The following is an 11,333-nucleotide window of genomic DNA, read 5'->3' as shown; positions in this document are numbered from 1 at the left end:
GGGTGATCTAAACCCTTCGATATGGGCCAAGGCGTACAAATGAGAACCAAGACCATAGGGTCAAGATTGGATCCGAACCAATAGGCCAAAACACAAGAAAGAGTGACAAAAGTGACAAAAGGGCTACAATAACACATGGATTGACAAACATAGTCTAGGCCTAGGCACACAAACATGGCATGGAGCGCACAAGCACATGAAAGATGGCATAAAGCATGTAGAGAACATAGATCTAAGCATGTAGGCATGTGAGAACAAAGGTCAAGACAAGTAGGCATAGAAACATGCATGTAAACGTGTAGATCCTAGCACATAAACATGGAAGAACATGAATTCAAGCCTATAAGCATGCAAAGAAAAGGATCTAATCATACAACATGGAAATGTACACATAAACACATAGATCCAAACAAGGCATAGCCAAAAACATCATACAAGCATGTGAGCATCTAACCCTAACATCAACATAGAACGAAAAGGGCAACAAAACATGTAGATCGAGACAAAAAACACATAAACAAGCATCGAAGAACATGGATCTAAGCTAAGAACATGCTAGGAGTAAGATAAAACAAGAAACATGCTAAAGAAAGTAATAAATCATGTTATTAAGGCAAAAAGAGCAAGATAAATGCTAGAAAAATATTTAGAAAGTTAGGGGCATGGATAGTAGCTAAAAAGCTACATCCACAACCCTAAACCCTAAATCCAAGATGTAGAACCAAGGAAAAGAAGATTAGGTGCAAGAACACTACCTTGTATTTTTGGTGAAGAAGGAAGAATCAAGAGGCTTTGATGTGTGTTTTTTTTTTTTTTTTGTGTTTTTTGTGTTTGGAAGAGAGAAAAAACGTGTAGAAAACGTCCAAGCAAAGCAAACAACTTGGTGAGCCTTCTCCTTTTTTCTTTTTTCTTTTTTTTTTCCTTTTTTGGTCTTGGGGGTGTCTGGGGCTATTTATAGCCCCAGCACGCTTTTTGAGGAGGCTCCCTTCAAGGGTCGCCACCTTGAAAGTTCCTCTAATCGGGTTGATCTTGACACCCTTGGAAAGATGTTGACTTCCTAATTCTGAAAAGGTATGGAACTTGAAAATCTAACGGTCAGATCAAAAGTTATGGCTCTGGGAAGTTAGTAGTACATCGATCGATGCATTATCCCGGTTTTCATGATAGTCGTTGGAATGAGAATATGATAATCTTTGCAGTGGCGTTGGTTTCAACTTTTGTTCTGACGGCCAAATCACAATTAGGGTTTTTGAGCCCACCTAGGGTTAGACATGGCAATACGGGTCAGAATTTTCTGACCCGACCCGACTCGAAAAATACCTAATTCGAACCTGATTTTTTTGACCCGAAGCAAAAACGGGTTGACTTGTGACCCGACTCGATAAAAAATTTTGCTAAAAAAATATTTAAATTATGTCCTGATACTAGGTGCATAAAGCACCTCAGTACCAAAACTAGTAATAAAATGATTCAATATAATCATATAAAATTATAAACTAATAAAAATTGAAACAATTGTCATGACATGACAATTGACAACTCACAGCACCTTACACCAACAGGTCCGTCCATTTCAGATTTTCCAAAGCCAAAAACACTAAATGACATAATGTAGAATACAAATTTACAAACCTAAAAGTTCCTCTTCCTTAATTCAGTACTTCAGTCTTCTGCTCTACTCTTTTTGTCTTTCAATTCTTAGTTTCTCTTGCGCCTCCGGCCTGCCTTCTTCACACATTCAGCATTCCACACTTTTTTATTTTCACACAAAGCAGTCAAAGCTTGCCCCTCTATGCTTCTTCATTGCCCTGCTTTCTCACTTCTCTCAGTTCTCTGTCTCTCGCCACCCATAGGCCACACGGCCCACACAGCTGCTGACCCATTTAAGAAGAGCTCAACCACAAATCATCAACTATGGTGAAGGTAAGTTAAATCATTTTCATCATTCTCTTAAATCCCTAAATGTTTTTAGTTTTTGGATTGATTTTTTAATATTATGAATTTATGATTATCAATAATAATATAGTATACTACTCTGCCTCTGCTAACATTATATTTAAGTGTTTGTGTGTTTGATTATTGAATGAATGTGTCATTTGGATGAATGTGTCATCAAATATGGTATACTGCTCTGCCTCTGCCTCTACCTCTATGTCATTTGGATGAATGTGTTATCACTTATGTAGTTACGTTCACAGTTTCTTTAGATGTTTTAAATAGACTAGAATTTTAATTTTAATTATATATTTTGCTTTGATAATTAGAGTACAGCAGCTTCACTAGCTGTAAATTTGGAAAGTGATGATGATGCTACAATTATGGATATTTCTACTAATCCTTCACCATCTTTAAGAGTCAATTCAAAATCAAAGTTTAAGAAACCAAAAAGAGTTTCAGGGAAAAATAAAAAGGAAAAACATCACACTTCTACAGTTTGGACTGAATTTGTGAAATTGCCTATTAATGAAGAAGGGATAAGTAAGGCTACTTGTCAATGGTGTGGGAAATTTTTTTTGGCGGATAGTCATCATGGAATATCAAACTTGCATCGCCATCTTCTCAAATGCTTAAAACGAAATGAAGTAAAACAAGATGGTGAAGAAGAGTGTAGGGTGTTACAAAACAAGATAATTCAAGAAGAGTTTCGTAAAATTTTAGCGGAGGCTATTATTAAACATAATTTACCATTTAGCTTTGTTGAGTATGAGGGCATTAGAAAAGTTTTTAGCAATCTAAATTCAGATGTTAAACATATTTCTAGGAATACTTCAAAAGCTTATGTTCTAAAACTTTACAAGAAAGAGAAGGATGATGTTAGAAATAAGTTGAAATTAATTCCTAGTAGAATATGTTTGACTTCAGATTTATGGACCTCTGTTACAAGTGAGGGATATATTTGTCTTACAGCACATTATGTGGATGAGAATTGGGAATTGAAAAACATCATCTTGAATTTTGTCAGATGCCACCTCCACACACGGGAATTCTTTTATACGAGAAAATTTTAAGTTTCTTGGAAGAATGGGGTATTGAGAAGAAAATATTGTCCATTACTTTAGATAATGCATCTAATAATGATAATTACCAAGATTTCCTAAAGAAAAAGCTTAATGAGGGGGGTTTATTGTTATGTGATGGTATCTTTTTCCATGTGCGTTGTGGTACTCATATATTGAATCTTATTGTTCAAGAAGGATTGAAAGTAATAGATGACTCAGTGATTAAGATCTGAGAAACTATGAAATATCTTAAAGGATCAGAGAGTAGAATGTGTAGATTTGATGAATGTGCAAAACTAGTTGGTATGAAGAGAACAAAGGGTTTACGTTTAGATGTGTGTACAAAATGGAATGCAACATATGACATGATTGATAGTGCTATGAGATATCGTTTTGTGTTGAACCGTTTAGCAGAGGAAGATGCTAATTTCAAGCATTGTCCATCAAGGAATGAATGGAATAGAGTTGAAAGGATAACTCAGTTTTTGAAACCTTTCTATGACATTACAACTCTATTTTCTGGAATTGATTACCCTACAACAAATCTATATTTTCAAGGAGTGTCTCAAATTGAATTGCTCTTACTTGAAGAAATGGAGAGCCAAGATTCATTTATCAGTAATATGGCAGAACAGATGAAAGTTGAATTTGACAAATATTGGGATTCTTATAGTGTGGTGCTAGCTTGTGCCATTGTTCTTGATCCAAGGTATATGTTGGATTATGTGGACTATATTTTCAAGAAAATAGAGCCAATTGAATACATTGCTAAAATGAAGGTGGACAGCGTTGAGACTACATTGTATAAGCTTTTTCAGAATATGAATGCCCTAAGCCTATGACCACTATTTCATCTTGTGTTGGGAGTTCTAGTCATACTAGCGGTGTTGTGGATGATCCTGATGATGATGAAGATAAGGAAGATGATGTAAGTGAATTGCATTTTGTTTGGTATATGTTGTGCAATGTTTTTTTAATAATAAAGATTGTAATGTTGTGTGGTATTATTTTTCATTGCAATTTTTTTTAATGATTAGGAATTTGATCATCATGAAAGTGGTCGTGGTACCAAAACAAAAAAAAAAAAATCTCAGTTAGACTTGTATTTAGAAGAGTCTAGACTTAACAAAAAGCAAAATCCAAAGTTGGAAGTTCTCTCTTGGTGGAAAGAGCATTACAATCGGTTTCCAGAGGTCTCTTCAATGGCACGGGATCTCATGAGAATTCCGATAACCACTGTTGCTTCTGAATTAAGTTTTAGCACTGGGAAAAAAATTCTTACTCCATATCGATCACGTCTTTTACTTGAGAATGTGGAAGCTATGTTATGTACTAAAAGTTGGCTATATGGATTTGAAGGTAATTTAATTTTTTTATAGTTATAATTATACAATTTTAATTCTTTATTGATTTGCTTTCATGGTACATTAAGTTATATTAAAATATTGTATTGTAGATGAAGATGCTGACGAAATTGGCCAACTTGAGCTACAATTTGCAAGTATGAATATTTGAAGTGCCGAATCTGCTACCAACGTTGAGTAGATTGAGATTGAGATGTAATTTTTATAAAATATTTACTTATTCTTCTTTACTTAATACGTTATGTTTATTTTTAAATCTTTTTTTGTTTAGTTTATTTTTCTAAGTAATCTAACTTTACTATTATTTTAAATGCAACAAGAACATGTGTACTTAAGAAGACCGATAACTTGCTACTTTGCTGGTGTAAGTACACAATTGCACCTGGACCCAAAGAAGGTTATGGGCTCAGGCCCAATGAGCCTTAAACAATGAAATTTGTAGAGTGTGGGTTTGAAATCTAGATTAAAGGTACTGAGAACTTAATAACAGGCTTTTATAAATAAACACTGGTAAATAACGAATGATAATTGCAAATGGGTCTCCTCGGACTTGAGCCGAGGACTACTTCTTTACTATTTCTCTTTCTTCCTTAAAGATTACAATTCTTCATTTCTTTCTTCGTTTCAGACTCTCCTTAAATACTTCCTTCCCTGATACTTTTTGGACAGTGACTAGAAGTTTCAGCCCTACTGTTCAGGGGTCACTTCCCCATTAATGCGGCCAGGGAGGTAGGTGTAGAGCCTTTAATGCGGAGGTGGCAGCCTTTGCTCTTGATATTTTCTTTAACACTGGTGCATCTAGAAGGTTCAGGGTGTCCCCCTTTAACCATCAGTCTTTCCAAAGTTGTGCATTGACCTTCATAATAAAATTTTGAGTTCTCTTGGATCTGTCCGAGGAGAAGCTTCCCCTCGGCTGTATCCTCGGATTCTCGGCATATGGGCCAATTCGTAGAGTTTAATTCTAGAGCAGGTCGGCCTTCCCTGTTACAGTCCAAAGGCCCATATGCCCACTTGGGTCCTTTCACTCCCTACAATAGCCCCTTAAAACTCTATTTTTCCTCGTCCGAGGAGAAAAAATAGGGTTTTGATTAAACGAGGACTTACCCCACACGTTTTGTAAATAACCGCACGTGTGGAAATCGTTTTGCGTTCCAGAGGATGCCACTTGGCGGTTTTATTTTCAAAAACGCGCGCATTTATTACCGTAAGTTACACCTTGTCCCCCACGTTCAACGGTGAGATAAGCATCCAACGGCCCTTCTTACTCCATGAAAATTTGGGCGGGACAAATGCAATTTCGAGGCCGCTTCCCACACGTCGTGACGCTTCGGGAACTTGCGCCCTTATTTATTTCCTCAGAGGCTAATCCCATCAAAACATCAGTAATCACCTTTTGTCTGCAGAAATTCGTGAAAATTCGCACAACTTGAAATTTGTAAGTTCTTATTCCTTTTCCTTAAACCTTTCTCCTTGGATCTTGTCCTCGGCCCCCCTTTTAACTGTTCCCTCTCTTAGAACTTAGTCTTTCGTTTCTTCCTGATGGGAAAGTTTAAGTGTCTAGTAGATACCGCTGCTGGGATGGAGGGTTTTAGAGCTAAGTACCTCATTCCCAGCGATGTAGGTTTAAGATACTGCACGGCGGAAGCCGTGGCCGGTTCTAGGAAAGCCGGAGAGGTCATCATCCCAATGGTTGCCTTCGTAGAAGGTGGGATGACCCTCCCAATGAAACCCGTTACCAAGGAGTATCTCCGCAACCACCGATTGTGCCCCGATTAGTGCGCTTCCAACGTTTTTAGGGTCTTAGGAAGCGTTGATAGTCTAAACGAGCAAATGGGTCTGAACCTCACGTGGCATGATGTCGTCTTTATGTACGAATGCCACAAACTCACTGGAGTAGGTTATTACATCAAATCTCGCTCTAGCGTAGTTAGGTTGATCTCCTGTTTGCCCAAGTTCAATAAAGGCATGAAAGATGACTACCTCATCGTCTCTAGCAACTGGCACGACGACTCCCACTGCCCAGTTGAGTGGGGAGATCCAGGTGCGACACCTTAGAATTTAACTTCCCACTCCATAACTCCCTAAATCATCTAGACATGTGCATTCGCATTTACTTGAGCGTCTAAATTTAATTTATTATACGTTCTACGAATCTGACCATGTTTGTTTATTTGGATGTTTTTCTTTGCAGATAAGCCAAACGTGTGCCCACGCTTAAGCCACTGCAACGTTGCAGATTTGAATAGAGTGCTACGCTCCGAGGTGTTCGTCAGCAGAGACTTTCAACTTAGGGCGGCCCACTTGATTCTGGGGTACGATCCCATCTCCTCGGACTTCCAGGAGATCGAGAACGCAATAATCGCGGGTGACCGAAGGCGCAGGAGAATTCACGTAGCCAGACCCCACTTTTTGGCCGACCAGGACATCCCTGACGCCCCACACATCGTGTTGTACACACAGCCCATAGCGGCAGTTCCCCTCGCTGTGCACTCTCAGGCAATTGCTGTCCCAGAGGAGCGAGTGTCTTCTTCGAACATGTTGGATGAGGAGATAGAACAATTTCAGTTCGAGGACTCCCCACGACCTCGTGAAAACCCGTTCGTTGTTCTTTCCGATGAGGAAGAAGAAACAGCTGAGGCCTCTGGGATAGAAGGTCTAGTGATAGCGCGTCCAGACGACAGCTCCATTGAAGAAGAGATGGATGAGCTGAAGGGCCTTATGACCGAAAGAGGCACACGAGTGGCGAAGAAGGGGACGAGGGGGTCCCAGGTTCCCCTGGCTTTACCACCACCTCCTCCTCCTCCAGCCGACCCCAAGCCTCCAGCCGAAGATCCCAAGAAGAAAAGGAAAGCGGAGGCCGAAGGGGCTGGTGGTGAAAAACAAAAGAAGATGAAACAGCTCGCGCCGGCCCAGCAGCAGAAATTGGACAAGGGCAAAGGGAGCGCCCGCTCAGTTGAAAGCGGGGAGATCAGAGAAGTGGCTGAGGTGCGCCGAGCACCAGCTACCTGGTCTCCTGACTTGAGACTGGATGGCGCACCCATTCCCTGTCACTCTAGCATTAGGGCAGTCCAACAAGGCCACGCCCATCATTTGGCCGAGGTGTTGGAGCGTCCTCTTCTACTGCCCAAGGACATGGAAACCTTGGAGAAGATGGGTCAGCCGCAGTTGTTCCTCTCATTAAAAAGGGGTTTAGCTCTGGTAAGTTCCACCTCGCACTCGTACTTTATATTTATTTGTAAACACTTTACCGTATTTAACCTCCTGGCATTTTTGCAGTCCATCCAAGAAGTTTTCGCGGCCGAAAAGTTCGTGGAGGATTCTTGGAAGCGCGCTGGGATGGAGCAAGAGCTAAGGCAAGAGGCAGAAAGGTCCCTAGGCCAGGCCTTAGCAGAGAACGGGAAGATCACGTCACAGCTGGCCGACTTGAAAAGAGAGAGAGATGGTGACAAGGCCAGCTTGAAGACAATGGAGGGCTAAGTGGAGGGGCAGCGTAAGCTTCTCCGCCAAAAGGATGACGAGCTTGCCTAAGTCCAACAGGCACGCTCTGACTTGGAAAAGGAGCTTACGCGGGCGAAGGAGGAGGCTCGCGCCCACAAGCACGCACTGGAGGCCGCGAAGAAGGCCAGCTATTAGGAGGGGGTGACCAGAACGCAAGAACAGCTGACAGAGGCTTTTGCGGCTTTGTGCCGAGAGTACTGTCAGCAGGTCTGCGGAGAGGCCATGAATGCAGCAGGGGTTCCTCAAGCTTCCAAGCTGAGGAAGCCCGAGAACATTTGGCTTCCCCTAGACATACAGGAAATTGAAGACCCTCCTGTTGCTGCCTCTCCTGCCCTTCCTCCTGTGGTGCAAGAACTTGTTCCTGATCCTACAAAACCTGAAGGTTCCTATAAAGAGAAGGACAAGTGTGATGGCGCCGAGAAGGAGCAAGTTCAAGACATGGAGCCCCACGTCCCTTCAATAAACAAAGGGAAGCAAGTTTTGTCCACCTTTGAACTGGAGTTGAAGAGTACTGAGGCTGGCAGCAGCTCCCTCCAAGACCCCCTGCACAAGCTTAAGGCCTAGGATAGAACCTTTTGTACTCCTCCCCCTTTTTTGTATATAATTAATGAAGAAAATTTTTATTCAACTTTCGTTCATGTTGTCTTTGTTTTACCTTATTCTTTTTGTGCTTGTCATGAAAGTTTTCAATAATAAACAGTTAAAGGGAAAACAGAATAAATAAGTCTAACACCACCATGCAAACAACTATGACTTCAAAACAGCCACATAACTTAATTTAGATATTAAATAATGTCACAGTTACACAACTCACATGGTGGTTAAACCTTTGTAATTTGACATATTGCTTTTAGTAGGATGTAAGGTCCGAAGGCCATTTCTTACAAAAATTTGTTTAACACTTAAAAATGTGGAACTTGAGATCCAAATTAATGAATGGTGAGATACTGATTTCCATAAAACGTGTGGTAAGAATAAGAACAGTGACAAGATATTAAGAACAGTGACAAGGTTTGTGGCCCGAGGACTATTCTTAACCAAGTTTCTGTTTGACTCTTAAGAATAGTAACTCCAAATGTTAATTTCCCCAAAGTAGGAGGTCCGAGGACCCGGCATAACTAAGGTTCTGTTTAACAAATGATAAGATATCAGTTTTCACAAGGTTTGTGGTCTGAGGACTACACTTAACCAAGTTTCTGTTTGATTCTTAAGAATAGTAACTCCAAATGTTAATTTCCCCAAAGTAGGAGGTCCGAGGACCCGACATAACTAAGGTTCTGTTTAACAAATGATAAGATATCAATTTCCACAAGGTTTGTGGTCCGAGGACTACACTTAACCAAGTTTCTGTTTGATTCTTAAGAATAGTAACTCCAAATGTTAATTTCCCCAAAGTAGGAGGTCCGAGGACCCGGCATAACTAAGGTTCTGTTTAACAAATGATAAGATATCAATTTCCACAAGGTTTGTGGTCCGAGGACTACACTTAACCAAGTTTCTGTTTGATTCTTAAGAATAGTAACTCCAAATGCTAATTTCCCCAAAGTAGGAGGTCCGAGGACCCGGCATAACTAAGGTTCTGTTTAACAAATGATAAGATATCAATTTCAACAAGGTTTGTGGTCCGAGGACTACACTTAACTAAGTTTCTGTTTGATTCTTAAGAATAGTAACTCCAAATGTTAGAGGTACTTATAACTTTGAAATGTTAGCTAACAAAAGCACATTTTATTAATAATAATACCTTATAAGGTTATTTACATTCCACGGACGTGGTACAATTCTTTCATCTAGGTCAGCTAGCCGATATGACCCTATGCCAGCTACTGAAATAATGTGATAGGGGCCTTTCCAGTTTGGTCCTAGCTTACTCCAAGCAGGGTACTTAGAAGTGCCCACTACTTTTCTTAGTACAAGATCTCCAGGTGCGAGTGGCCTTAGCTTCACGTGAGCATCATATCCCCGTTTTAGCTTCTGTTGATAATAAGCCATTTGGACCATAGCTGCCTCGCGTCATTCCTCAAGTAAATCGAGGCCTTTCTCCAGGAGTCCATTGTTATTCTCCAGGCTAAAAGAACTTGTCTTCAGGGTGGGAAAACCAGATTCCAGGGGTATAACCACCTCGACTCCATAAGTCATAGAGAATGGTGTTTCTCCCGTGGACTTGCGCGGCGTAGTTCGATACGTCCACAGAACATGTGGAAGTTCCTCTATCCATTTGCCTTTCGCATCGTCCAACCTTTTCTTGAGCCCACTAACTATGACCTTGTTAACATCCTCGGCTTGCCCATTTCCCTGAGGATAAGCTGGGGTTGAATATCTATTTATGATGCCCATATCACCACAGTATTTCCTAAAAGCCTTGCTGTCGAATTGAACGCCATTGTCTGAGATAAGTGTGTGTGGAATACCAAATCTAGTGACGATGTTTTTCCAGACAAATTTCTTGGAGTCAACGTCTCTGATATTTACTAAGGGCTCGGCCTCAACCCATTTAGTGAAATAGTCTGTCTCCACGAGAAGCCATCTTTTGTTTCCTGCAGCTCTCGGAAATGGCCCCACTATGTCCAATCCCCATTGTGCAAAAGGCCAAGGACTGGAGAGAGGGCTAAGAACCCCTCCAGGTTGATGAATATTAGGGGCGAACCTCTGGCATTGATCACATTTTCTGGCATAGTCCTGAGCCTCTCTCTGCATATTGGGCCACCAATAACCCTGAGTCAGAGCTTTATGGGCTAAGGACCTTCCCCCAGTGTGGCTTCCACAAATCCCCTCATGCAGTTCCTCCAGTAATGCCTCCGTTGATTTAGGGTGCACACACAACAAGTACGGTCCTGAGAAGGATCGTTTGTACAGTTTCTGGTCCTCGGACAACCAGAAACGTGGCGCCTTTCTACGTATCTTATCTGCTTCAGATTTGTCCTCAGGAAGGGTATCATTCTTAAGAAAAGATATAACCGGGTTGATCCAACTAGGTCCAGGCCTTATCAGATGAATGTGAACTGTGCTGACAATGGTAAGAGTTGGCTCTAACAAATCCTCCACGAGGATAATCCTGGGCAAACCCTGAGCCGAAGACGTTGCCAACGTAGCCAAAGAATTTGCATGAGTATTTCCACTCCTAGGAATGTGGGCTAAGATGAAGGAGTCAAATTCGGCTTGCTGACGCTTGACTTGGGCCAAATATTCCTGCATTCTACAGTCTCTAGCCTCCATGGTGCCCTTGACTTGGCCGACCACTAACTGAGAATCCGAGAACGCCTGAACTACCTTTCCACCCATCCTATGCACCATCTTCATGCCCACCAAGACTGCTTCATACTCAGCCTCATTATTGGTAGCCAAGAACGCCAATCTCAAAGATTTTTCGAAGACAATTCCCTCAGGGGACATTAGGACAAGTCCAACACCAGATCCTCTCTGATTAGCTGCCCTATCCACATACACTTTCCAGGTCGGAAGTACTGCAGCT

The 11,333-nt window shown here is 41.2% G+C and overlaps 1 protein-coding gene across 1 annotated transcript; it reads left to right on the top strand.

Moving 5' to 3' along the window:
• The first annotated feature begins 3,238 nt into the window (after window positions 1-3,238).
• LOC142634711 (zinc finger BED domain-containing protein RICESLEEPER 2-like) lies at window positions 3,239-3,841 on the top strand. Its single transcript, XM_075808982.1, has one exon. The coding sequence runs from the start codon at window positions 3,239-3,241 to the stop codon at window positions 3,839-3,841; it is 603 nt and encodes a 200-aa protein (XP_075665097.1).
• The last annotated feature ends 7,492 nt before the right edge of the window (window positions 3,842-11,333 follow it).

This window comes from Castanea sativa, chromosome 5 (genome assembly GCF_040712315.1).
Source record: "Castanea sativa cultivar Marrone di Chiusa Pesio chromosome 5, ASM4071231v1".
Taxonomy (NCBI): domain Eukaryota; kingdom Viridiplantae; phylum Streptophyta; class Magnoliopsida; order Fagales; family Fagaceae; genus Castanea; species Castanea sativa.
This window is presented reverse-complemented; position numbering and strand designations above follow the sequence as displayed.